The sequence below is a fragment of the Carassius carassius genome, chromosome 13 (genome assembly GCF_963082965.1).
Source record: "Carassius carassius chromosome 13, fCarCar2.1, whole genome shotgun sequence".
NCBI lineage: Eukaryota > Metazoa > Chordata > Actinopteri > Cypriniformes > Cyprinidae > Carassius > Carassius carassius.
In genome coordinates, this window is record NC_081767.1 from 30,622,100 (window position 1) to 30,649,932 (window position 27,833).

General features: G+C 37.6%; 3 protein-coding genes across 4 annotated transcripts in view; 2 read left to right on the plus strand and 1 right to left on the minus strand.

The window, feature by feature from the left end:
* Nucleotides 1-11,703, plus strand: part of LOC132156321 (SH3 and multiple ankyrin repeat domains protein 3-like) — a 209,734-nt gene extending 198,031 nt beyond the window's left edge. For both annotated transcript variants that reach the window (XM_059565288.1, XM_059565289.1), the window contains 6 exons: nucleotides 710-790; nucleotides 2,058-2,081; nucleotides 2,923-3,047; nucleotides 3,200-3,305; nucleotides 3,604-6,067; nucleotides 10,995-11,703. In XM_059565288.1, the coding sequence (XP_059421271.1) occupies nucleotides 710-790; nucleotides 2,058-2,081; nucleotides 2,923-3,047; nucleotides 3,200-3,305; nucleotides 3,604-6,067; nucleotides 10,995-11,544 (3,350 nt within the window). In that variant the 3' untranslated portion in view covers nucleotides 11,545-11,703. The remainder of the gene's footprint in view (nucleotides 1-709; nucleotides 791-2,057; nucleotides 2,082-2,922; nucleotides 3,048-3,199; nucleotides 3,306-3,603; nucleotides 6,068-10,994) is intronic.
* A 5,697-nt stretch (nucleotides 11,704-17,400) lies between these two features.
* rabl2 (RAB, member of RAS oncogene family-like 2) lies at nucleotides 17,401-20,583 on the minus strand. Its single transcript, XM_059565290.1, has 8 exons — nucleotides 20,433-20,583; nucleotides 20,332-20,361; nucleotides 20,096-20,175; nucleotides 19,821-19,900; nucleotides 19,142-19,253; nucleotides 18,942-19,039; nucleotides 18,183-18,266; nucleotides 17,401-18,099 (listed from the first exon to the last, which is right to left on the minus strand). The coding sequence occupies exons 1-8, from the start codon at nucleotides 20,531-20,533 to the stop codon at nucleotides 18,025-18,027; spliced, it is 660 nt and encodes a 219-aa protein (XP_059421273.1). The 5' UTR covers nucleotides 20,534-20,583; the 3' UTR covers nucleotides 17,401-18,024.
* A 3,624-nt stretch (nucleotides 20,584-24,207) lies between these two features.
* Nucleotides 24,208-27,828, plus strand: trim35-30 (tripartite motif containing 35-30). The gene is made up of 6 exons (XM_059564437.1): nucleotides 24,208-24,684; nucleotides 25,242-25,337; nucleotides 25,424-25,654; nucleotides 25,874-25,896; nucleotides 25,989-26,107; nucleotides 26,953-27,828. Exons 1-6 carry the CDS (start codon nucleotides 24,280-24,282, stop codon nucleotides 27,492-27,494), a joined length of 1,416 nt encoding a protein of 471 aa, XP_059420420.1. The 5' UTR covers nucleotides 24,208-24,279; the 3' UTR covers nucleotides 27,495-27,828.
* The last annotated feature ends 5 nt before the right edge of the window (nucleotides 27,829-27,833 follow it).

The following is a 27,833-nucleotide window of genomic DNA, read 5'->3' on the forward strand; positions in this document are numbered from 1 at the left end:
CAAACTACCACACACTACTGATGAAATAATAATAGAGTGTCTGTTGTTAGTTTTGTGGCTATATCCTCCCCCACACACATATTCTCACAGTTGAAATGCACAAAACCCAGGCCTTGCTCCTGCCAGAGTTGCCATGGTTACTACAACGCGTGTTTTAGTAAGTATTGCATTAGTGCCTTGGTATTTCTCTCCTCTTCTCTCTCTCTCCAGCTTCACTCCAGTCTGAAGGTTGTTAGCTGAAGGAGTGAGGAGTTTTACTGAGACAACAGAAGTGTCTGATTTTCTGGAACTCTGATCGTTTTCTTGTTGCTTCTTGTAACACTGCTTGGAAGTTCAAAACATGCTTTGGTTTAATTTCTGAGAGACAAAGGGAAACTCACCACCGTTTGCATTGTAAGAGGCTGAATGTGATATGAAGGGTTTTAGGAGACGAGTATTTCTTTCTACTATCGGAGGGCCACCAAGAACGGAAGTTGCTTTCTGGTCGTGCAATTACACAGGAGATGTCTGATAGTCGCATGATTCTATGTTGCATGTTTGAGAGTGAAAGACGGAAGGAGATGGTTTAATCGTGGTGCAGCTGTGTGGTACCGTGATCTTCAGATGAAGATGGGGAAGAAGCGCTGGCAACTGCTGAAGGGCAGCAGCCGTGAAGGCCCATCACCACGCCATACTATCTTCTCATCTACTCCTTGCCTTTCCTCCACAGCGCCCCTGCCTCCAAAAAGAGCGTCCAGCACGACCCTCACCCTGAGGTCCAAAAGCATGACTGCTGAGCTTGAAGAACTAGGTAAGACACCCACAAACAAACACATGCACTATGTTGTGAGATGGAATAGTTTTTCTAAATTGTTTTAATTTTTTGTCTTAAAGGAATAGTTCATCCAAAAATTATAATTTATTGAAATGTACTCCAAATGTAGGTAATTCGTGATGTATATTAGTTTTTTTCTTCAACAGAACAGATTTGGAGAAATCTGGTTCAACAGTGGATCCTCTGCAGTCAATGGGTGCTGTCAGAATGAGAGTTAAAACAGCTGATAAAACTATCACAATAATCCAAAAGTAATCCACACAATTTCAGTCCATCAATTAAAGCCTTGTGAAGGGAAAAGCTGTGTGTTTGTAAAAAACTGATCCATTATTAAGACATTCAAATTTAACTTCAGACTATTGTTTCTGGCTAAAATACGAGTCCTATATCCATAATACTACTTTCTCCAGTAAAAAAAAGGCATATCTTGTGACTCAAAAAAAAAAGAAATATACACAGACCAAGCTTTGTTTACAAGCGAAAATAGTTCTAAACCGTTCTGAACAAATTTTTGGTGCTTTTGATGTAAAAGGACAATGGGATTTTTTCACTATTATGGATTATGGACTTTTGACTGGAAGCAACAGTTTGAAGTTAAAATGACTTGATGAATTTGTCTCTTACAAACCCACAACATTTCACTTCACACGATGATAACTGATGTACTGGAGTGGTATGGATTACTTGTGGATTATTGTGGTGTTTTATCAGCTGTTTGGACTCTCATTCTGATGGCACGCATTCACTGAAGAGGACCCATTGGTGAGCAAGTGATGGAATGCTAAAGTTCCAATGAAGAAACAAATGCTATAATTTACCCTATTGAAAGGCTGCACATTCTTGGATCCAGTGTGCAATTTTTAAGACTATGTGCACATGTAGATGGACATTTTTGGGGAGCAGGGTTTCCTCCAAATAGTCAGATTATCATTCGGATTATTAAATAGTCGATTAGGAAAATAGATTGTTTTACACATCCACACACACTTGGATGCAACATTTAGTCTCTATCTGTCTCTCTCTGTAGAGTGTTGCTCTTTCTTGTTTATTTATTAACTATGTCATCTCCCTCGTGCAGCCATTTGGGCTGTTCAAAACATCAGCTTTCTTTTCCCCTCTCACTCTATCTGTGTACTGCATTTACTGAATTCATTACACACATTCACACAGACAGACATATCGACAGACATTTGCTGATCTGAGACTTTGCATTTATTGTTCTGTACATTTATTTCATGCTCAGCCTCTGCAAGGAGGAGACGAGGAGGTGAGTTATACAATAAGGTTTTTAGAATCCAACAAAATCACTGAAGTATGCAACATGTATCCAACAATCTTCACCTTGCTCATGCTGGAATATGATTTATTTAGCTCTGTTCCAAAACCTAGTGAGCTGCCTACCTAACCAGTATTTTTAGGCATTCCCAACACAATGGCAGTAAAATTATGCTCTACTTTAAAATATCTTGTTTCTGATGTCCCATAATGTTTTGAAAAAACTAAAATATTCAAATTGCTATTCTAAATTTAACATATATTGATTAAATTATAAAAATAATAAAAAAGTGATTTTCTGTGCAATTTATTTTTCATGCTTTCTTTAAATGTAATCTTTTCCTAGCAACATGTGCTAATGCCAAATTGGAAATCTATTGTGAGTTCCACTTCTCATGGGCTTCACACAAGGAATTCTATTTGTTACAAATGAGTCACTTACGGGGTTCTATTTCAGTTAGAATGCTGCCTTAGGGACTGTTTACACAGGATACATTCTTGCCTCCATCTGTTATGTTTTTTAATTGTTTTTCTTTGCGAACATGCATTAATATACGAATATATCCTGTCTATGGCACTGCTCAAGTAGACAGTATACAGCCAGGAAGGTCTATGGGTTGGAACCGAGCTTGTCACATACAACTTTTGCCATAAAATAAGGAGCAATGATGCATTGTGGCATTGTGTTAATGTCATTAACATTCCCAATTCAGGTTTACTTTGTCTTTTTTATTTCAAAGCATGTGAACAAATGTGATCCATATAACAAACTGATGAGCACTATTTGTGTGGGTGTGTATAATTAACATGGTTTTATATGTGTTTCTTAACAGAAAGGCTAGATGAGATTTTGGCCACTCAGGAGACAGTACTGAGGCCAAAGGTAGAAACAGACTACCGAGCAGCCACAGTGAAGCAACGTCCTAGCAGTCGCCGAATTACACCAGCAGAAATCAGTGTAAGATACAGTATGTCTTCACACTCAGATGATCAGAAAGTGTCCTATTTAAAGCTTCTCACAAAAACAGTAGCCAGTAGAAACACTTTGTTGAAAATTTGTCAAAATATTCTTGCTTGACCCTTTTAAACATAAATGTTTTCTTTGTGCAGTCTCTTTTTGAGCGGCAAGGACTTGCTATCCATGGTGCTCTACACCCAGCGTTGGAAAAAGCCCACATGCAGCTGCCAAAAAGCATGGCTAGAACAAAGTCTTTTGGTAATTCTTCAGGAATCTTTTACATACACTCCTCCATTAATCTCCTCGATTTTAAATAGCAGTAAAGTGCTAGGCTTTGTTCTAGTTTCTTTTATATATCTGTCCTTTGATACTCAAATCTGAATGCAATGAAATGCAGAACTTTGACACATAGTTACATTTGTAATGCCAAGAATAAGGGGAGATGTTAAAGGAAAGAGCAAAGAACAAATCTTTAAAATATTGCATATTTGTTCATCATCAAAGCTCAGCCAAACCCAAAATACATTTTTATAGATCTATCTGTCTCTCTGTGCAGGAGCAACTGAAGAGGATCGACTGTCTGCCCTGGCAGCGGAATACAGGTTTCCGCGGAGCTCCTCCATGACGGACAGCCTGAGAGACAGCCATAGTATCCCTCCACCTCCTCAAATAGCTCCCCCACCTCCCCCATCACTTTACTATCTAGATACTGGACCCCCTCCATCGTTCTGCCCACCCCCTCCTCCTGGCTGCATTAATGATCCTAGTCGTTCCAGTTTCAAACCAGCCTCTGAACCAAGACTGCATATTTTGCCACAGACAATGTCTGCTGAGCTATTTGAGCCACCTCGCCATGCCTCCCACATGGATCGGCAGAAAAAAGCCCGTTCCATGATCATTCTGCAGGACTCCTCCCACCTTCCCGTGGAGCCTACTGACATCCCCAGGCCAGGTCCTGTTTCAACTCCACCCGAAAGGATCAAGCGGAAAGGTCGAGTCATTGATAACCCTTACGCCAATGTGGGCCAGTTCAGTGTGGGCTTTTTCACGCCCCCTCCAAGCAAGCCACAGCGGAGGAAGAGCCCACTTGTAAAGCAACTGCAGGTGGAAGATGCTCAGGAGAGAGCCTCGCTAGCACTGGCATCCATCCATGCGAGAGAGCACTCTCCCTCTGGGCGCCTAGCTGCCCACCATACCAGCAGGGCTGATTTCTATCAGCAGCAGAAGCAGCTGTTGCAGGAACGCAGTAAAGCTCACGCTGAGGGACTGTTGCAAGGAAAGGGTCCTTTTGCTGCAGCCATTGCTGATGCAGTGAAAGACCGGGAACGTCGTCTGGAGGAGAGGCGGAAATCCACAGTCTTCCTATCTGTGGGCACGATGGAGGGCAGTTCAGCACCACCCACAGAAGCCCCTTCACTCACACCATCCCGTTCGGTGGATGAACGAATGCTCACACGTGAACTTGGTCAGTTGCCTCCTCCTGCCTTGGCATTGCGTCCCTCTCCTGGGGGCACCACCTTCATTCACCCACTGACAGGCAAGCCCCTGGACCCCAACTCTCCATTGGCACTTGCGCTGGCCGCAAGGGAAAGGGCATTAACCTCCCAGAGTCAGTCCCCTTCAAGCAGCCCTGAGCCCAGAACTAAACATGAAGCTGCTGGAGGGATGCTGTATATGGAGACCCAGACCAAAGAGACTGAGCGGTCAGAGCGTGAGGGGGATTTTGCCTCACCTCCCTTTTCCCCTTCAACAAAACAAATTTATGAGACCTCCGCCCCCACCAGCAAGATTCAGTGGGGAAGTCCCATATCCACCAGAAAAGAGTTAGAAACAAGGACAGAAACGAAGGAAGAAAGGAAAATTGAGGACAAGAAGAGTATGATCATTAGCATCATGGACACATCCCAGCAGAAAACTGCTGGACTTATCATGGTTCATGCAACGAGTAATGGGGAGGCAGTGGGGCCCAGCCCAGAGCACAGGGTCTCCTCTCCTAAGGGGCCATTGTCAGAGAGCCCGAAACCCATGTTGGCCCAAATAAAAAGAGCCAAGTCCCCTGGTCCCGATGCTCCTTCAAGATCCACCACAGCTTCATCTTCCCAGCCACCTCCAAGCCCATCTTCAGATAAAACCCTGGCACAGGGTAGTTCTGAGGAGGACGTGGAACCCTATACGGTCACATTGCCACCTGCCATGCTTTCTTCCAGTGATGAGGAGACACGTGAGGAGCTCCGTAAAGTCGGTGTGGTTCCTCCACCAGAGGAATTTGCCAATGGCCTTCCTGGAAAGACAAATGCAACTGCAGTACCTCCTGCCTCTATGTTGGCGCAGACCACAACTTCTGCCCTGCCCTCAGCTCCACCCCCATCCCCTGCCCCTCCAGTAGCGGTTGTCACAGCAGCACAGGTCCCCGCTAGCAGTGGCCCACAAGCAGCCTCAGGGAAGCTATCTGAGTCCCACCTGGGCCCAGAGTCTGCTGCTGACTCTGGGGTGGAAGAGGTAGACACTCGTAGCTCCAGTGATCACCACCTGGAGACCACGAGCACCATCTCCACTGTCTCTAGTATGTCCACACTGTCCTCGGAAAGCGGCGAGCCCACGGACACCTACACCACCCACGCAGATGGCCAGACGTTCATTCTTGATAAGCCGCCAGTGCCTCCAAAGCCAAAGCTCAAGTCCCAGCTCAGCAAGGGCCCGGTGACATTCAGGGACCCCCTGCTTAAGCAGTCATCTGATAGCGAACTGCTCTCACAGCAGCATGCGGCTGTGCTGGCTGCTGCTGCTGTGGGAGCCTCAGGCCTGGCCAGACCCCGCTACCTCTTCCAGAAACGCTCCAAGTTATGGGGGGACCCTGTGGAACCCCGTCCACTTTCGGGGGCAGAGGAAGGAAAGCCCACTGTGATAAGCGAGCTCAGCTCACGGCTGCAGCAGCTGAACAAGGACACCCGCTCACTCGGGGAGGAGCCGCTTGGAGCTTCACTTGAGCCCGGAAAGAAATCACCTGTGGTCGGTGCAAGGTAAGGCGTGAATCCTGGAGAAGACCGAATGCAAATCAACTTTACAACCAAATGAAAACTTCCATTACAAAAAAAATTAACACCTTTTCTAAAGCAAAATCGTAAAGAGAATACAGAAATTGGCTGTTTATACTGAAAAGGTTTCCTATTAATTCAATGGCAGTAAGAACACTGCAATTCTTTTCCCATATCTGAATAAAAATGTTTAAGTAATATGGAATAAAATTAACATAATATATTAAACATCCTCATGAAAATGACATCTCAGAGAATACCAAAGAACATCACCTGTGTCTGTGTTCACAAGATTTAAAGAGCAGTCATCTTTAACTTTTATTTAAAAGTAAGTTCATTCCGAACCTTAACATTTCTTATTCATTTAAAAGAATTAAATGTTAATGTTTAACATGCTTTCTTCATTGAGACGTTTGAAGCCCCAGAACTATCTCAACATTGGACGACCACTGGTAAGTAACGTAGAACGTCCTCAGGCTGATCTTACAGCTCTACCATATAAGCCAAAGACCATAGTTGAATAATAGTTTAATGAAATCGACCAGAGCTACAGGGACAGTTTGAGTTCAAATAAATTAAGTATCAGTTGTAAAATAAATAATGTTTTATATAAAAGAACAAGAGACAATGTTTTTTCTTTCTGGATTTTTTTTAAAGCACCAGCTATATTCTATTTTGCTTATATCCTCAAATACAGCTGAAGTCCTTTATATTCCAACAGATGTGACAAGGACATGGAAGAAAGTAAACCTTAGCTTTTAGCAACTAGGGTAAATCAAATGTCATTTATTTTCTATTCTTTAATATCCGCTAATCCCATATTCAATCACTATTGCTGACATTGCTCTGGGTTTTATTAATCACTTCTGCAGGTTCTGTGTTCCCTTGTCCACCCTGGCAAATCAACCAAAATGTCTGTCCCTTGTGACAGTATCGTCAAGTATTCTCTGTGCATCTGTTTTGGTCATCGGGTATGTCATCTTTTTCAGTAAACATGATGTGACTTGAAAAACATTCTTGATGACATGCAGTAGGGTAATTACATGACATGAATTTAATTTTAACCATGAAGCACTTCTTTTAGTCCCTCTGTCTTGCCATTGGGGTGTTCACAAGGTTACAGATGGCCTGAGGGCATGCAATATCTCAAGCTTTGACCTTTCACCTTCCAAACTCTTGTTACATCTGAGCTTTTTCCTTGTGGCCTGCTTCTCTACAGCAGGAGTTCCCAAACTTTTCCATTCCACGACCCACCTAGACAAGTGTAATCTATTTTCACTAGGTAAAAAATAATAATAAACAGATGTGTCTCGTTTAAAAAAAAAAAAAACTGGATGACATAAAGTTAAGGCAGAAATGTATTTTTGCAATGGTTAAATGTTCAGCAATATCTTCAAGAGATTTCTGAACTTTGGCAAATTTTTCTCTAAATAGAGATGATATGTCAAGGAAATATTGCAAAATTTTTTACATTTTGTCATGTGGAAATGTTTAAATCTTGTAGTGTTACAATTAACCCTGCGTTTGTGCCCTGCTCACCCTGTACTTGTGAAATGCTTTTTACAAACCGTTTCCCGAACGAAAACGGTGCAGAGTTCAAACAGACAATAGAAATGAATGAACTTGGCCTACCTGAAACAGTTTTCATAACATTTGAATTTTCTGGTGTATGCAATCTCATGCAGAATATAGTGTATTGAAGTGAGCAATTTTTTTCTATTTAATAATGCGGACCGATTTAACCTTTTAATGACATTGCTCTGAGACCTTCACTGTTATTACAACTCGTGCGCGCCCGCGCTTCAAAACACGCAATGCACGCGGACTTAATTGCAATTCGAAAAGCACAGATATTGATATTGTTTGTAATTAATGTTGGTAGACTATATCGTGCAGCCCTAGACTGAACTTTGTAAATGTGTGTGTCATTGAAATGCAAATTTAGCTGCAGCCAAGTGCGACCCACCTTGTTCCATTCTGTGACCCACAAGTTGGTCGCGACCCACAGTTTGAAAACCCCTGCTCTACAGAACTGTGCTAGCAGTATGTATGTGGGTCCATGTGTGACTGACGTTTTATTTTGTATTTTTTTTCATGCAACATCATATGATATGAATGTGTTTGACCCATGTTTATCACAATAATTTTGAGCTATGTTACTACTACTTAAAATCCATTTGTCCAACCCTCGATAAAGTTCTTTTAAAACTGGATTGTATTTAAATTAATCATACCAGCTGAAAGTTGTCATTTCTCATTGGATAATCCAACATAAAAGTAACATATTCATTACAGTGTCATCATTATAATAATATATCATTCCTCTGTGTATTCGTTATTTTTCTGTCTCTCCATTCAAATATGCTGTCCAAGCTTACTGTGTTTGCTAAGTGTTTCATTTCTGTAGTTTTGTGACACTTTCATCCTTTAATCATGCTAACACTTTGATCGCTCCTGCTTCTTAGAAAAATGGTTGCACATGTAGTTTTATGCATTGTTTATTTTTCATGCATATTTGTTCATTTTGCTAAATTTCTGTTTCATTTGACCAGAATGCCACCTTACCCCAGACAGAGGATGTAATGAAATAAATGCTGTATTTGGTTTCACATCATTATTAATAAAAGTCAGTCTTTATTGATAATGTCTATATGTGCATGTTCCACCATTGAAAGCTGACGTCTGGGGCTAGCTGCGCTCTGGTCTGTGTTGCTATGCATTTGGTTTGCATTCAATTGACATTGTTGAGGATGTGAAGTGTGTGGTCTTTGTTTTTGTTCTGTCATGGACTGATGCTAACCGACCACTCTCTCTCTCTCCCATTGCCCCTCACTCTCTCTCTCTCTCTCACTCTCTTTTTCTCCATCTCCCTCTCTCCCTCTTTCTCTCACTCTCTCTTTGCATGCTACCCAGCTCTGTCCAGAGCTGAATCTGAGGCTAAGCCCAGAAGAGCCGGGCACCTGTGTAAGTGCGCATGAATCATCTCATCTCTCTTTATTCTGTTTTTTTTGTTTGTTTGTTTGTTTTTCTACACCCCTGAGTCAAACCTTGATCATCATCCATCTTTCCTCATCTACTGACCCACCTAATGCTAATTTGGTCAGGCCTCTCTTAACCCCAGCTTTTCCTTGTTTTTTCATTGGCTGCTTAATTCTCCTCAATCATCAAGTTACATAGGCAAAAGGATTTAAACAATATAAGTATAGGACATTAGTTTTCATTTAGATTTTTCATAGATTGCTTTTACAGACATGATAGGTAATGATCAGAGCTTGCACCTATATTGCTAAATAAGTTCTGTTCTTTTCACCCAAGGTACACCCAGAATGGCTAGCCATGTAAAAACTAAATATATAACGGCACTTTCACTTAAGATTCTTTTATTATTACTGTTTCGGCAAGTCAAAATCTCAAATTATGAAACCTATATATTGTTATATATATATATATATATATCACGTGAATTAATTTGAAGGTTGAGATGTTATGCATGTCTCCACATCTGTCTTTTGTTATTTCTCATGTGTTGCATGTTTGGTTTCGCTTTCAGTGTTCTGCTGTAGTGCTCATATAATTGGTGTAAACCTGTCCATGTTTTATTTTCAATTCAAATTGCATTTAAACTCATGTAACACCTCAGTCATTACCATCGATTGTTAACAGAGTAATTACATTGGATCTTCGCTTCATTGCTCACAGAGGCAAGTTCTAAGTGGAGAGCGAGTTTCTTCTGCCTAGTTACAGTTGTAGTGTGCAGAAGTTGATTAACTTCAACTTTATACACTGCTTTTAAAACAATCTTGATGAACATAATAAATTAATGAATTTAGTGTCAAAAGCTGAAATTGTAATTTTTATTTAATATTGATATGCATCTGGTCAGTTGTTCTCAATTTAGTGTGTTTTTCATTAACTAAATTGCATTTAAAAATACATAATCTTAAATAATGTAAATTAAATGAAGCTTTTTGTCAAATTTTCTAAAAATATCTAAAAATCCTTCAAACAAGAAAAATTTACTTGAGAAGCAACACACCATAAAATGTCTTACAGCATTGGATATTTAGTAACACTTTACAATAACGCCCCATTAGTTAACATTGGTTAATGCATTAACTAACAATGAGCAATACATTTGTTACAGTATTTATTATTTTTGTTAATGTTACGACTGTTCATTGTTAGGTCAATTTAGGCTAAGGTCCATTAAATGATATTAACAGATGCAACTTTTAAATTATTACTGTATTAAATGGTGAATGACATGAATATCTAAATTTTAAAATGATTTAGAAGTTTAGATGTTCATGTTAACAAATATAGTAAACTAATGTTCACAAATTAAATGTTATTGTGAATTGTTCCCAGTATTTTTACTTAAATTTATCTTAAATTCTGCCAGTGCAGTAAGAGAAAATACACTAATATTCAAGATACATTGCATGAAAACATGTCTTAATATTATATGTGGTTTGCTTCACAGGTAAATTTAGGAATTTTTAGATATTTTCACTGGTAAATCAATCAAAAAATCTAAACTAATTAAAAAGTAATTTTCACATTGTAAATAGGGTGAATTTTGATGTCATGTTGACTAAGGAGAAAAGACTTTAAATTAAATTTTAGTTGTATGACTGAACTATATCGTAATAAAAATAAAAAATGTAAGATCCTCCTCGATTTTATGATGTATTCTCTATCTTTGCTCCACTATTGAGGCTAAACGCATTAAGCGTCTCACTAAAACTAGTTTAGTATGTTTGCCACATCTAACTCAAAGAGCATAGAGTCCTAACATAGCTGATGCTTTCTCTAAAACTGGGCGAGAAAGAGCCACTGAATTTCTGTTGTTTCGCACAAAAAAGAAAAAGTTGACTTTCAATCTTTCATTTCTTCTGTTCCCTACTTTTAGACTCTTCAGCAGTCTGGGGGAGCTCCATACTATCTCTCAGAGAGGCTACGGCACCACTTACACCATCAGACCAGGCAGCCGCTACCCAGTGACCCGGCGGACACCCAGTCCCGGTTCCCCGGACCGCTCGGATCCTCTAGGACCCATCCGGGGCTTTGGTCTGGCCACTTCTCCCATCACACCCCCCACAATCCTTAAATCGTCTAGCCTCAGTCTCCCTCACGAACCTAAAGAAGTGCGTTTTGTCATGAGGAGCTCCAGTGCGCGGAGTCGTTCTCCCTCGCCTGCCCCCTCCCCGGGCTTGCCCTCCCCACTGCTCACCCTACGGCCGTTCCACCAGAAGCCCCTCCACCTGTGGAACAAGTACGATGTTGGCGACTGGCTGGCCAGCATTAACCTGTCTGAACACCGGGAGCAATTCCAAGAGCATGAGATCGAGGGCTCCCATCTGCCTGCTCTGACCAAGGAGGACTTCGCTGAGCTGGGCGTGACGCGCGTCGGTCATCGCATGAACATCGAGCGCGCCCTTAAACAACTGCTGGAGAGTTGACCACGCGCCTCCCTCTACCTGTAGCTAGTCTCAACACAATTTTCTTTTATTTTCTTATTTAATTTGTTTGTCTTTTCATTTGTTTTTTGTGCAATTCCTGAGCTTTACATCCAAAGTGTGTCATTTCGATGTTAAAATACTTATCCTATTACACACTTACTAAAAGATATTAATATCTACCATTTAGGTACTAATATGAAAATTTTCGGTACTAAAACGTAAGGCAGTGGTGTCTAAATTTGCTCTTTGAGGGCCACTTTCCTGGAGTTTAGCTCCCACCAGTTTCAACACACTTTGTTTCTAGTGATTCTGTAGACCATCATTAGCTGTTTCAGATGTGTTCAACTAGAATCTAAAGATAAACTCTGTTGACAAGTGGCCCTCCAGGAGCAGGATTGGACACCCCTGCTTTAAGGTACTATAATGCTTCCTTTAGGGGTAAATAAGTGGGTTTGGAAAGAGGCAGTACATTTTTGAGTCATTGCAAAAATTTTGGAAACTTTTAGGAATTTTTTACGGAAATTGTATGCCCCTTTAACCCTGGGAACCCTTATGCCCAAAGGTTTCCCTTTTGAAAGGCTACTGCCCCACTATCCTAAGCCCCTCCCACACTACTACCAGCAGCCAATCACATGGGTGTTGTGTTTTTGGGAGGGGCTGTGAATTTAGTGATTGAATTGGCTTTGTTCAGACTCCACAAAAATCTGATTTGTTTATCTACATTTGTGTCATGGTAAAATGCTGCTGAAATCATAATACATTTAATTATTTAATTCAATTATGCAAATACTGAAACAGCTCATTGATTACTATTCATTATTCAAAATTTGTGTATTTGCAAAATAAATCTCATCCCAAATTAGGAGATACTTGAAATCCAATTAGACAGTTCACGCTTTATTTTAATTCGATTTCAAACCACCTATAGTACAAATGTGGTTTTAAACAGTTTTTTTGCTGTCCAAACTACAAAAAATACAACAAAAATATATTTTTTTGCTCTGTCTGAACAAAGCCTAATGAAAATATTATTAGTTTCATTAGTATGACTAATCCCTTCCAGGGACAGGCAACTCCGGTCCTGGAGGGCCACTGTCCTGCAGAGTTTAGCTCCAACCCTAATTAAACACACTGAAGCTAAACTCTGCAGGATAGTGGCCCTCCAGGACCGGAGTTGCCTATCCCTTAGTCCCAAAACCAGTTTTTCTATTTTCTTTCCGCTGTGTCATTCATTCAAAAAAAGGAGGGATGCTGTTGAAAAAAAGGAAGTTCAGTTGCCTTTCAGAGTATTTTTTAGGAGTGGATGAGCAGAGTGGGCGTGGTCGGATCCTCTCTGTTTACCGCCTGCCCCCTTCTGGCTGAGGGACGTACTACACTCGGAGAATGTTTAACCAACACTAGTGGCTTTTTCATAATCAGACTCTTAACTTTGGGTTTCCAAAGGAAATATGACATTAGATAGAATATCTCAATGTATTTAAATAGCTTTGAAAATGGAGAGAGACGGCAAACAACAGAACGGACCATTCTGTCTCTCTCCCTAGATGATTTATTCCACAAATAATTTACCAGTTTTTACCAATTATATACATATATATTTGACAGAAAAAGTATATAGATATATGAATATAAATTTTTTTGTCATAAATATAAAACATATATATATATAAAGACAAAAAAACACTCTTGAAAAAGATTTTTGATTATCCTTTTATGATGGACTGTAGCATGAAACGTTACATCACCATACGGAATGACGGTTGACTGGTTTGTTCGATTTGCATTGTACCAACCCCTTTTTTGCTTTTGTTTGTTAAAGTTTTACTGAACCTGGTCTTCCATCTTTAATTGAACGTCCCACAATGGGCTGTCACACACACCACTTTTGTCTGTTATTTGTTTGTAGTTTTTCCCTACGTAGTATGTTCCCAATACAGTTACACACTTTCATGCACACAGCCAAACCAGTTTCTTATCCAAATTTGATCTAAACGAGTCTTCTTAATTTGGTAATAAGAGATTCTGAATAAGAAACTCTGCAATAAGTGTGCATGTAAACAAGTGTGTAAACAAATGTGTGTGAGGTGTGCATGATAGGACCACTGTGGGATGAGAAACATCTGGAATATTGCAGCTCATCTGGATGGTAACGACTTGTGTTCGACATCTCATTAAGAAACTAGAAGACAGAATCTATAATTGTAAAAGTTTCCACCGTATGGCTTTTATGTTAACCTGCTGTAAGCACTGAAGCATTTGGCCTATTTGTTTTGGCCTTTTTGATTTCTTTAATTTTTATTTTTATTTTCTTCTCCTCGTTGGTGGAGCTTGTGAAATATGATGCTTAGAAGAATTTTATGAATTCATTTAGAATTCATTTTATGATGACAATTAGTTGAAAGTAAATGCTGAGGACAAAAGATTGAATGAAAAAACATCAATGAAAAAGAAGCCCGGAGATCCTGCAGCTGTATATATGGACAAATTAGTAAAATGTTTGCTTTTTATATCAATCACAAGCAATGTATATATGATAGTTTTCATATAAATTTTTAAAAGTAAAAAAATATATAGATCTATATATGAATGTTTGGCATATATGCATAGTTAACCACCTGTCAAAAAAAGGTGAAGATTTTACTCTTTGTATGGAGCTTGGGGGTGATTTGCACAAAACAAGGTGCTAGCATTTCAAGCCATTCATTCCCACCCGTCCCATTCAACCCTCTATTAGGGCTCAACAGATGCATATATGACCTGTTTGCATATTTAAACGAGACCTGGGATCCAAACACAGACACACATACGCTTATTTCTCTTCTGTGCATCATCAGTCCTGTTTTTAATACCTAACGTATGTGTGTGTCTTAGACTGTGACAGCAGAAAGAGTTAATGCTTAACCATTGGTCATCTCTTCTCTTGCATCTGAAATCAGGCCGCACGCAAACAGCCAAGGATGACGAGACCTCAGTGCATCATCAGATGAGCATGCCAGAAACACTGTGTAGGAAAATTCCCTTCTGTAGGAGCAGCGTTCAGTCGGAGTAGATGCCATATTTATCATGACATGAGCTAAAAGAAGCTGTGAGGGACTGAAGTACAGCCTGTTCACACTGCAGCTAAAAACGATGTCACTCCTCTTCTTAATGCTGTTCTATACAGACTGTTAAATATGGGAGTGGCAATCTAAACCTGAATTTACTAGGGATACAAAACCAATTGTGATTTTAGGCATTACAACACAATGTACAGAATGAAAAATGGATGTAAATGTTGGAATTTTCTAAAGATTTTACAGTTATTCATTTATTACTGGTAAAGGTGAATTTTTAATAGTCCTATATATACATATCTATATCTATCTATCTATCTATCTATCTATCTATATATATATATATATATATATAAATTTTGAAGGTAAGTAATTTTTTTATGTATTCTTTTTTTTTCAAAAGTGACAGTAAACACGTTTATAATTTTACAAAAAAAAAATTTTTTTTAATATATTCAAATAGAAAAGTGTTATTTTAAATTGTAAAAAAAAAAAAATACAATTTTGATTTTACTGTATGTTTTGATCCTAAACATGCAGCTTTAGTGACCATAAAAGACTTGTGATGAATTAAAGAGTTTTACTTAATCTGATAACTGATATGGTGTTGATAGTGACTCATATATATATATTTCCATCTGATTGACATTTAAAATATTCAAATATCTAGCATAAAATAAAGTGTGACCTTTGACCTTAAAACAGTACAAGACTGAGCAGACTGTACTTTTATAACCTCATTTCTGTTCTGTAAATATGGTGTTTACTCCGATTAAAGTTTATTCTCCCATCCTAGATGAAGACTAGTTAGTATTTAGTATTTAGCTCATTAACAGAGATCCTGCCCTCCCATCCTAAAGCAGCCGCTCTGTGTTAAACCGTAAGTGTGTCTGACTCTACAAGGGCTTGAATGAAGGTGTTGAGTCAGGCCCCAAGATAACTGTGAATTACGTACTATATCCTCGGATGCAGATGAGCCCTGAGCCTACCACACATAGATTTCTTCATTCCATGGTAGACTTGTTAAATACACTTAGTTTTTTTTTTACTGAAATCTTACAGAAACGCTCCATTTTCAGTTTAGACCTTTTTAATTTTTCATCTCACTCAAAGTCATGTTCCTACTTTCAGCTCATCCAGAAGAACAAAGGCAAGCGTGCGTGTGTTTTTGTGAATGTCGTCCCCCTCTGGAGACTTGGAACTGCATTTCTGAGCCATATGTACCACAGTTTTCCTCTTCTCATCTTCTGAAAACTCGCGAGCTGAGATTTTCAATCTATACACATCACTTTCATAATATTGGTGTTACTACATTATAGTTGTTCTAGCAGGAGATGAAAGGACAACAACATGAACAAATGTGCCAAAAGGTGATTATCGTTTTTTAGCTTTTCTTTGAGGTTGATTGGAACTAAACGCTGTTTGAACCAGCACTATGGTGCCACCAGGAGTTCTGCATATTTAACCAGAATGAAAACTGCAGTTGATTTCTTTGTGATTTTACTCAACCGATGGCAGGACGAAACATGAAATAAAACATATCATTTACATGACTGCAGTATGTTCTATGGGGTTGTCCAACTTGTTTTCTGACCAACAAAAGCACAACAAAAATAGCAAGAAATGCAGTATATACTGCTTGTAATGAGCATTGTTTTCCAGTGGGTTGATTGCTCAGTTGAGGTTTATTTCAGGTATTACTTAACAAAGTGAGAGAAGCACATTCCACAAAGATGTGCAAAAAAAAATGGTTGAAATGCTGGAAAGTTATTCATTTTGTAACTGAGACTAAAAAATGCTTAACCTATATACATATATATATATATATATAATCACCAGTATGGGAAACAGGGTTGCAGATTTCACTGGCTCTGGTTTTGACTTGAATGCTTATTTTTAAAAGACTTTTCACATACAGAAAAATACTTGATCTTACCATTTTTGTATTGTATGTACATTTTGTGTTTTTCTTCCAAAAAGATACTTTTACAATTCACAAATTTTATGGTAAGTTTTAGAAGAGTGTTGGAATGGTTGATGTTTGATATTAAATCTAGCAACTTCTCATGCATAGATAATTTTCTGTTGTCAATTATGGCCCATTCGTGAAAAGTGCTAATAATTGCTGAATGATGTCATATGTGAGATCCTGCTTCATAATTCTTTAATATGAACCACATTCTGCTCACAGAACAAATGACTGTACATAAAAACACCTAGAGGCTTCAGAAATAAGAACATTTTTCTAAAGAGATATAAGTTGTATCCAGTTCATTTACACACATTCATGTGCAGTACAAGGCTGGTTCTATTTCAGTTCACCAAGACAGATCTACATTTGATATATAAAGCACTTGTGCAAAACATCACAAAACACAAACTAGATGCAATAATATAAAAATAAAACTTCACAGTTTGTGCAATATGAATAAATGCTCTTTACAGTAATGATTATTTCTGATTTCTAAAGGTGAAACTCGTGAATAAATATCTGGTTCATGTTTTACTTCAAATATATTTTTGCATAAGGAAATGCATTTTGATTTTTGCATGATGCATTTTGGACAACGGTTGCATTTTTATGACAGTCCCTCATGACAAACGTCTTTCCAAACATAATTGTTGACCTAAAAAAAATCTGCATCAATTACATTCGTTAGAGAACTAATACTTTAAAATTTAAATAATTTATAATCAGTAATTAAAAAAAATTAGAGGGATGGTGTGTTTTGGTTGTGCTTTGGAGTTTTCATCATGGCTGTCTCATCCATTCCTGAGAAGAGTTTGATCCTATTCTCAGATATTTTTCCAACAAACTGCTTTAATATAAAAATCTGGTTAATTGGCAAATGGGATGAACATAAAATTTTGCGTTTTGTAAATGTATAAGGGAACATACTTATCCTAAAACGGTATACGGTAATTGTTTCAGCTTGTACGGTATAATCAACTACCCTTGTACAAAGATCAAGTACTTTATTGATACCAGTGAGCATCGCAAATTGTAACTTGAAATGTGCAAATGTTATAAAATAGTACACTAAAATCTCAGTGGCTCATAAATATTTCACCAAAAATTCCACCTGAAAACAAAATTTAAATTACAAATATTTCATGTTACATTCGGCACAAAGCTTCACATTCCAGAGTTTTACAAGTTTTAGATCTACATGCTAAATCTGCATGCTCCACAATTCGTATCAAATCAAAGTTCAGAGTGCATTGTGATTCCATCATGTCAATCATCTGTTAATGCCAGCTGTACATTCACCGAAGCATAATTTATTCCAAAATCAGACACACTTTGAGTGGTGTGAGGTAGAGTTCAGCTGTTCAGGATGGTGAGAGGACAGCCATGACCTGAAGATCTCATCAGTACAACTGCAGAAGCAGTGAAGACAGAGAATAAGAAAAGCATGATGAGTGGTCACGCTGAGTCCCGTTTTCCCTCTTGTGTCTCTTCTTTATCAGATGATTCTTCTTTACTCTCTAAATCAAAGTTCTGCAAAATAACATGAATACAAATTGATCGGTAAACTGCATCCTGAAGAGTAAGCATTTACCTTCAAACAAAAACAAACACACCTCTAGCTCCCTCATGACTTCGTCCATGAAGTCACTGGAGTTCTTCTTGTAGGACAGAGCCATCTGAATGGCATCTTTAAACACCTGTGGAACATTTACAGGACATCAGAACCTCACAGTTCTTTGAACATTAAAACACATTTTTTTGTATCCATTCCTCAATTTAAAAAAAATAAAATAAACTATGTAAAAAAAAAAAAAATTGTGTGTGTGTTATTCACTTTCATACTAAAAAAATTATATAAAAAAAAACAATGTGTGTGCACTTAGTATTCACTTTCATACAAAAAATAAAATTAAATAATAATAAAAACAATCTGTGTGTGCTATTCACTTTAATTAAAAAAAAAAAAAGATGAACAGGAATACATTTCACATTGCCCATATGTGATGACATATAAATGACAATGTAAAGGGAAAAAAATGACTTGCGTATGAAAATTAAGGGAATTAATAATTAAATAGCAAATCCTGAACACAATTAGTTTACCTAATTAAAGAAACCTTAACTGGGAAATTGTCATGAATGGAATGTCAGAGGAAAACACAATTACCGGTATTATGAAAAATATTCATATACCATAGTCACAAGATGAATCCAAATTAATCACAGCAAACAATGGAGAATGTATTTAATCCACACGTCACACTAAATCAATCTGTTTTAAGAATTCAATAGCTAATGCAGTTTTTTTACTGCATACTCTCCTGACATCTGTCTACTGTATCTGTCTAGGACGCTCTGCTTTGCATCCTCACCTTGACCACATTGGTCCCATCGGCAGCAGATACAAAGTAGAAAGGCAGACCTTGTTTCTTAGCGAAGTTGAAACTCTTCTGGGTGATCTTAATGTCAGCTTTTGAAGAGCAGAGCACATAAAAGGAAAAAGATATGAGACATGCAGAGCATAACACTGGCTAATCAAGCTCTCATCTGTAATCTCACAAGCCAAATTTACCATCTATCTTGTTAGCGACCACCAGACAGGGAATCTCTGGACGGTACTCCCGCAGTTCTTTGTACCAATTTGGGAGATTCTTATATGTGATTTTCCTCTGGACATCAAACACCTGGCAAAAGCAATCTTATTCATTCTGAGAGCTTTTTAAGATCTACTGTTTATAAAAAGCAGTCTTCAAAAAACAATAATAATACAAAATAATAATAATGACCTACGCCAATTTTTTTTCCAACAATTTTAATTTCTACTAATGATTATTAGAGGAGGTGAGTGTGTGTGTTGCTGTTAAATGGCTATTAATAGCAGCATATAAATAAATATTTATTTCTCTGATTTATGCAAGTAGTTTCAACGTAGTTATTATTAACTAAACATAAAAACTATAAAACATAAATGTAATAATTCATTGAAATAAAGGTGGAATCAAATAAAATACAGCAAACTTATTTTACTTCAACATTTGTTTCAAAATTATTTGCAAGCTATCGTACTACAATTACTAAAATAAAATTAAAGCAAAACAAAACAAAATTTTTTAAAGCTACTTCAAATTGAAATTATATCAATATAAAATATAGAAATAAAAGGTCATTCAAAATATTAATAAATAGTGGTATTAATAACAGTAAATAAATTATACTAAAATAAGACTGAGTGGTTTGCGCCTGTCTCTTACCATGACACAAGCATGAGCTTTATGGTAGTAAGACGGGTGCATGCTTCGAAAACGTTCCTGCCCTGCAGTATCCCAGAAATCTGTCATGCAGATCAACAAGTGCTTCAGAGCTCAGGTTAGACACAAGCATTAACGGCATTAAAAAGTCATGACTGCTTCTCTATGACATGAATAACAGAAATACCTGGCATTTCTAAATTAAAAAGCCAAATATGCAATACGGCCAACTTTGCAATAATTTAATAAAATAAGACTGTTTTTCATGGCAAACTTACCAACCAAGACAGTTTGACCATTGATGGTGGTGGTGTATTTGTAGAGAGTCAGAGCGTATGTGGAGAGCTGCTGAGGCCGACTGACACATCTTATTAAGAACCTGACAACTCTGAATCAAACACTGGCACAGAGAGAGAGAGAGAGAGAGAGAGAGAGAGAAGAGAGAGAGAGAGAGAGAGAGAGAGAGAGAGAGAGCAGATCTGACTGACATGAAATAACACAAGACAAAGGATACTATCCATCCATAAGGAATCTCTCCATGAGCCTGAAAAGAAACGATCAAAGCCTTTAGAAAACAAATCGCAAACCCCTTGACAGTAGTGAAAGAGAGCATACTTGGATTTGCCCACAGCGCTGTCTCCGAGGCAGATGATCTTGACTTGTTCATCAGCGTCATATTTGTCAAGGTCTAGATCAGAGATGCCTCCTGCGTCCATCGCGAGTCCAGCAGGGAAGTAAACACTGAGCGTTTTACCGCAGCGGGATTAGATTAGTTGATGAATACAGCAGAAACACTGTTGCTTTTCTCCATTAAATCTAGAGAGTGCGTTTAGTTCATCCTCACAAGCCGTAACTCGAATAATAAAGTTTATTTTCCCAAAGATACGCCGAGCGTGTCTGAATCTCGCTTTGGCTAGCTGGCTAATTAGTTAGCAGATTAGCCTGATAACCCAAGCTATCTAAATCAATATTCACGGCAGAATATTGTATAACAATCCAGTGCAGATTTGTTTAAGGCTCGTCGTAAATTTGTTCGCATTCACGGCTGGATTACAGACTAGACAAACATCGCTATTTTGTGATTAAAATTCTCGGTTTGGTTCCAGAAAAATTTACTGTGGAGATGCGCGACAACAACGCGTCTCTAAGCAACGCCAGGACCGGTAAGGTCGGGAAAGCGTCGGGCTGTCTTCGAAGGTGCCTGGCTTTTTCATTTTAAAGTACTTTATTCTAATGATTGCTCTGAACGTAATACAACTAGTGTGAGTGGCAGAAATGAAATACTGTTATTACTGATAATAATACTACTAAAAATGCAATATAAAATTTAAACGGATGAGTTATAAAAAAAAATCACCCCCTCACAGTTGTCACGAAGGGCAAAATTAGCTATATAGACCAAAATATTTTTTTTGTACCAGGCTGTAAACGTTTTTTCTTCTGTAAAGTTTAACATGGGGAGTCTATGGGACTGACTCTCTTTTGGCGACAGCCTCTAGCGGCCAGTCGATTAATTGCAGTTTTTAGTCACTTCCTTGTTGGTTTCGAGAGGAAGTGGAAGGTTGCCTCTTGATCTAATGTGATTATTTTGACGTGATTATAATTAATGCTGTCAAATCAATTAATCCAATCCAAAATAAAAGTCTTTGTTTACAAATTATACGTGTCTGTGTTTATATGTATGTAGACTATATTTATTATATAAAAACACACACATACATGTATAGGCTATATTTAGGAAACATTTACATGTATACATATATACATATTTATATATGATTTATATTATACATAAACATAAATATATATTACATATATTTCTTAAGTATATACATGGTGACATGCCAATCAGCTTATCAACTCAAAACACCTGCAAAGGTTTCCTGAGCCTTCAAAATGGTCTCTCAGTTTGGTTCACTAGGCTACACAATCATGGGGAAGACTGCTGTTCTGACAGTTGTCCAGAAGACAATCATTGACACCCTTCACAAGGAGCCACAAACATTATTTGCCAAAGAAGCTGGCTGTTCACAGTTGAGTGGAAGGAAAAAGTGTGGAAGAAAAAGATGCACAACCAACCGGGAGAACCGCAGCCTTATGAGGACTGTCAAGCAAAATCGATTCAAGAATCTGAGTGAACTTCACAAGGAATGGACTGAGGATGGGGTCAAGGCATAGAGACGTGTCAAGGAATTTGGCTACAGCTGTTGTATTCCTCTTGTTAAGCCACTCCTGAACCACAGAAAATGTCAGAGTCATCTTACATGGGCTAAGGAGAAGAAGAAATGGACTGTTACCATTGGTCCAAAGTCCTCTTTTCAGATGAGAGCAAGTTTTGTATTTCATTTGGAAACCAAGGTACTAGAGTCTGGAGGAAGGGTGGAGAAGCTCATAGTTGCTTGAAGTCAGCGTTAAGTTTCCACAGTCTGTGATGATTTGGGGTGCAATGTCATCTGCTGGTCTTGGTCCATTGTGTTTTTTAAAAAACCAAAAGTCACTGCACCCATTTATCAAGAAATTTTGGAGCACTTCATGCTTCCTTCTGCTGAGCAGCTTTTTGAATATGCTGATTTCAATTCCCAAAGTTGGTTAAATAACCATGGTGTTGGTGTGCTTGACTAGCCAGCAAACTCACCAGACCTGAACCCCTCAGAGTATCTATGGGCTATTGTCAAGAGGAAAATGAGAAACAAGAGACCGAACAATGCAGATGAGCTGAAGGCCACTGTCAAAGAAACCTGGGCTTCCATACCACCTCAGCAGTGCCACAAACTGATCACCTCTATGCCACGCCAAATTGTGGCAGTAATTAAAGCAAACGGAGCCCCTACCAAGTATTGAGTACATGTACAGTTAATGAACTTACTTTCCAGAAGGCCAACATTTCAGTAAAAATGTTTTTTTTTTATTGGTCTTATGAAGTATTCTAATTTGTTGAGATGGTGAATTGGTGGGTTTTTGTTCAATTTGAGCCAGAATCATCACAGTTAAAAGAACCAAAGATTTAAACTAGGCCTACTTCAGTCTGTGTGTATTGAATTTATTTAATACAAATGAACTTTGAACTTTAATAAATGAACTTTTCCATGACATTCTAATTTATTGAGATGCACCTGTATTATGTAAACACAGACTTTTTTTTTGAATGCGATTAATTTCAATTAATCAATTTGACAGCACTAAGTTTTAAACATTATTTTTCTAAATTATCATTAATTTCTGTAGATGTAAACTTTGACCTATATTTGTGCTTTCCAGGAAACGAATCCAGTAAACAATACCAAGAATGTCTTCTTTGACAAATTACCTGTCAGTAATATCAAACGCAATTATCTTACTTACTTTTGAGTGTGAGAAAGCAGCAGCACATTACAGAATGTTGTCTTGGTCACATTCTTGACACGGGAATACACAGAACAGATCGGAACAGAAAAACTATTAATCTGCTTGTCAGATAGGATGATAGAAAAGGCTTTTTTCTTCTTTCCCCCAGAGGTCAGAGAGTACATGACTAGAATAAAATAAAAAAGTTAAAAAACAGAATGAATCCAGATGGTTCCCACAAAGTCTATACAATATGATAAACATGCATTCCTCATATTAAATATTTATTTTGTTAGTTTTGATTGGTTCTGTTGTCCTCATTTGTAAGTCACTTTGGATAAAAGCATCTGCTAAATGACAAAATGTAAATTCAAAATAATAATAATAAATCCATTAACCACAATTTTAGGTAACAAAACTAAAATAAATTAAACTAAATTTAAATCTATTATAAAAAGCTGAAATGAAGGCAAACAAGTTGGAGTACTAAAACTGAAAATAAATTAAATTTAACTTAATTATATTCACTTAATTATATATAAATATATTAATTAAATTAATATAAAGTATATTATTTATAATATATAAAAATAAAAATAAATAAAAATGACAAAAAAGACTAAACTTTAACATAAAAACTGAAAATATAAACGTGTGCTTCAAAATATTCATAAATACTATAACAGAATATAAATGATACTAAAATAACAGAGATACTGTATAAAGACATTCATATTTACTATATATATATATATATATATATTGTAACTACATATTTATACATATATAAACTAGTTTTGGTCCATATTTCTTTGTCACTATATACAGAGAGAGAGAGAAAGAGAGAGAGAGAGCAGCACCAAGTGAAACTGTACTTGGTGAATAAAGAGTCTAAAGTCTAATTTATTATTGAAATGAATAGGGTGTTACTGTAGAAAATACTGAATGCTATGAACAATAGATGGATCTGCTGAAATGCTGTCTTTGCTCTTATAAGCTCCTCCCTGATTTGCAGTCGTCTGGTATGTAAACACAGCTGAGAGACACTCTTGTGCTCCATGACAGCTGGACCAGACACAGAGAGGGAGAGCCAGAGAGACACAACTTGTTAAAAAATTTCAATTGAATAGGAGGCAAAATGACCTGTAGACTGTCTCTTACAGAGGAGGATTTCTGTTGCCCCATCTGTTGTGATATCTTCAGGGATCCCATTCTTCTACCCTGCTCTCACAGCATCTGTAACGGCTGTGTGAAAACCTTCTGGAATCGGCGAGGAAGTCAAGAGTGTCCCATCTGCAGAAGGGTGTCCTCCAACCCTAACCCACCCATAAACATCGTGCTGAGAAACATGTGTGATCTGATGAGAGAAACAACAACTCAGGAGCCACCTGTAGAGACGGTGGAGGTCTGTAGTCTTCATGGAGAACCTCTTACTTTCTTCTGCACTGAAGATCAAGAACTAGTTTGTGGGAAATGCAGAAATGCCAAATCGCATAAGAACCACTGCATCTGTTCAACGGAGGATGCGTCACAGGAACTCAGGGTAAGAGCTCAGAGTGTCAGATAGTATGGAAACAGTTTTTAACAACAGTCAATTGCTTGGTTGAAATGACTTGTAGACTCTAGTCAGATTTCACTGATTGTTTGTGTCAGATTTAATGGACCAGAAATGGGTAAGATATGAAAGCTGTCTTGTCAAACAGGTCTTAGCACACTAATGGCCCTTATATGACACTCATTCTCAGACTCACAAAAACAAAACTTCCGTGGGAACCTTGCTGATAAGTCAAAATAATCAATCATACCACTTTAACATCTGCGCATCACAGGCTAAAGTGAGCACAAAAATAAATAAAAGAATGTGTGTGCTGTATAGAAATATTTGTAAAATTACAAAAGCACAAAACAATAATAATAATATTATATATGGTAATAGTATTTATATATGATAATAGTATATAAATAATACAAAAAATAACATACGATATTAAAAATATCCCTACCCTGAAACAGCTTAGTTTAACCTAGTAAAAAAAAAAAAAAAAAATTACAACGTGCCCCAACATAATTTGTCTCACATCTTTTTCTAACATTTGTTAGCAAGCGCTCCGGCTGAAACTAAAGGCCTTTCTGGAGAAACTCAGAGTCTACGAACAAATTAAACAGTCCTGGGATGAAACAGCAGAGTATATTAAAGTGAGTACCGGGAGCATATTTTAACATTAAAACAGTTTAACTATTGTATGGATTGCAGCCTGAATTTGCTGATATTTTGTGGTTAGAATCAGAGCCAACAAACCGAGACTCAAATTAAGGAGGCGTTTGACAAGCTGCACCAGTTTCTAGAAACTGAAGAGGCAGCCAGGACGACTGCGCTGAAGAAAGAAGAGGAGCAGAAGAGTGAGATAATTAAGAAGAAGACTGAGGAGATTCGATCAGGGATGTTATCTATCTCACACATTATTGAGTCCATCGAAGAACAGCTGAGAAGGAATGACTTCACATTTCTTGTGGTAAGAAGTTTCTTGAGCAGAAAATCTGAATATTATAATGATTTCTGAAGGATCACGTGCCTTGATTAACTTGAATGTATTACAATAAAATACTAAAATATTTTCAATTGTAATAGTATTTCATAACATTACTGTTTCTGTGTATATAAATGCAGCTTTTGTAGATTTTCTAATCACATAATATCGATTCATCTTTGTTTTTATCTACATTATTTCTAGAACTACAAGGCTACAACTGAAAGGTAAGATTCTCACCCCCACCCCCCCACTCCCCCCACCCAAACTTCTGGTGAAACCACAACCCATATCAGTATTGACTATTAAATCGTTTCAGAACAAAGTGTACACTGCAGGATCAGACCGGACCTTCAGGAATGCTCATCAATGTAGCAAAACATGTGGGTAACGTAACCTTTGAAGTATCCAAGAAACTACAAGCCAGCATCCGATACAGTGAGTACTGAGCAGATAAAATAATCATCTGTACTATTAGCCATTCACACAGACATGCAAAACATGTTTTTGTTTTGTTTTTGTCTGCAGATGCAGAATCAGAATGTGAGATATAAACTCTGAATTATGAGAAAAAAAATTTAGCACTGAAAGACATAAACTTGACTGTTAGTTACTCACTCTCACGCCACAAATCATGTTCTCAAAATAAAAAAGTCAAAATTAACTTTTTTAAGTTTATTTATTTTTTATTAATGGCCAAAACATAACTATAAGAGGTACTTCAGAGTGAAAAAGTCAGAATTGTGAGATGTAAACTCAGAATTCTGAGAAAATAAAAGTCAGAATTAGGAGATATAAATGATATAATCTTGCAAGTCGGAAAAGAAAAAGTCAGAATTGCAAAATGAACTAAATTTTAAGATAAACAGTAAAGAATTCAGAGGGAAAAAATGTAAAACAAAAACTGTGAGATGTAAACAATTCTGAGTAGGAAAATTCAGAAAATGTGACTGTTGACCTTTTTTCACAGAATTGTTTTTTTTTTTTCTGAGATTGTATCTCAGAATGTCAATTAAAGAAAGAAAGAAAACTGGAGGTCAGAATAGTTGCAAATAAAAAGTCGCAATTATCTTTTCTTTTTCTTTTTTTATTCCATGCTGAAAATGGGATTCCATAGTTCTAAAAATGAGTTTAAAGTATTAAAGATTAAAGAATCATTAAATGTGTCGTGACTTTGCAGTTTACCCCAATTCCACTCCCAGCGTCTCACATTTTATAAAGCAAAATGCATTGTGTGTGAATGTCTTAAAAGTGATTATACATCTCTATATCTTTCTCTCCAGCCCCGGTAACCTTTGACCCCAACACCGCCCATCCTTATCTGGTCGTGTCGGATGATCTGACCAGTATAACTTACTCTGATGAGCACTTCCCACAGCTTCCAGCAAACCCAGAGAGATTCGATGGCTACACAAGCATTCTAGGTTCTGAGAGTTTTAACTCAGGGACTCACTGCTGGGATATTGAGGTGGGCGACAGCACAGCCTGGGCCGTGGGAGTGATCACAGAGTCTGCGTACAAACACAGACTGACCCCCTCCAAAACAGGCTTGTGGTATGTGGGCTTCTGCAACGGGAAATATGGGAAGGGCTATTCACCACAGATCCTCACCCTTCTACGGGTCAACCAGAGAATTCAGAGGATCAGGGTGCAGCTGGACTGGGACAAGGGCAAAGTCACATTCACTGACTCGGGTCGCAATATCGGCCTGCATGTGTTTAAACACACGTTCACTGAGAGAGTGTTCCCTTACTTTTATAGTCACTGTATGCAACAGCCAATGAGGATCATGCCGATAAAGACAACTGTGGAAGCACACATTTAGAGCCAATACTACTTTTATACTGGTGAAGATAAGCTGATAGGTTAACTGTGATATCGATAATACAGCAATATAAAATCATCCTAAGGAGCCAATACCAAGTACAGTTCTGCAATTAAAAGTTACTGTTTGACTGCAAATGTTCAATCCACCGACACTACAAAAAATTTAATAAAGCAGAATCATTGTTGTGTTTTGGAGTAAAGAGTGCTTAAAGGTTTACCTGATATTGTTTGAAGTAAGACTGCATATGTTTTTATATGAGAAAGTGTATTTTCTTAAGACTCAATAAATGTATTATAGCATGAAGCAAAAAAAAAGTTTTGTAAAAAGACTTAAAAT

Excerpts from the sequence above, each read along its gene's own strand:
- rabl2 (XM_059565290.1), bottom strand. The coding sequence starts at position 20,533 with ATGGACGCAGGAGGCATCTCTGATCTAGACCTTGACAAATATGACGCT. Across the intron at positions 19,040-19,141 it reads GGTCGCTAACAAGATAGATG|CTGACATTAAGATCACCCAG; the intron begins GTAAATTTGGCT and ends GCTCTTCAAAAG. Across the intron at positions 18,100-18,182 it reads AAGTCATGAGGGAGCTAGAG|AACTTTGATTTAGAGAGTAA; the intron begins GTGTGTTTGTTT and ends GTTATTTTGCAG.
- trim35-30 (XM_059564437.1), top strand. The coding sequence starts at position 24,280 with ATGACCTGTAGACTGTCTCTTACAGAGGAGGATTTCTGTTGCCCCATC. Across the intron at positions 24,685-25,241 it reads ATGCGTCACAGGAACTCAGG|CAAGCGCTCCGGCTGAAACT; the intron begins GTAAGAGCTCAG and ends AACATTTGTTAG. Across the intron at positions 25,338-25,423 it reads AAACAGCAGAGTATATTAAA|AATCAGAGCCAACAAACCGA; the intron begins GTGAGTACCGGG and ends TTTTGTGGTTAG.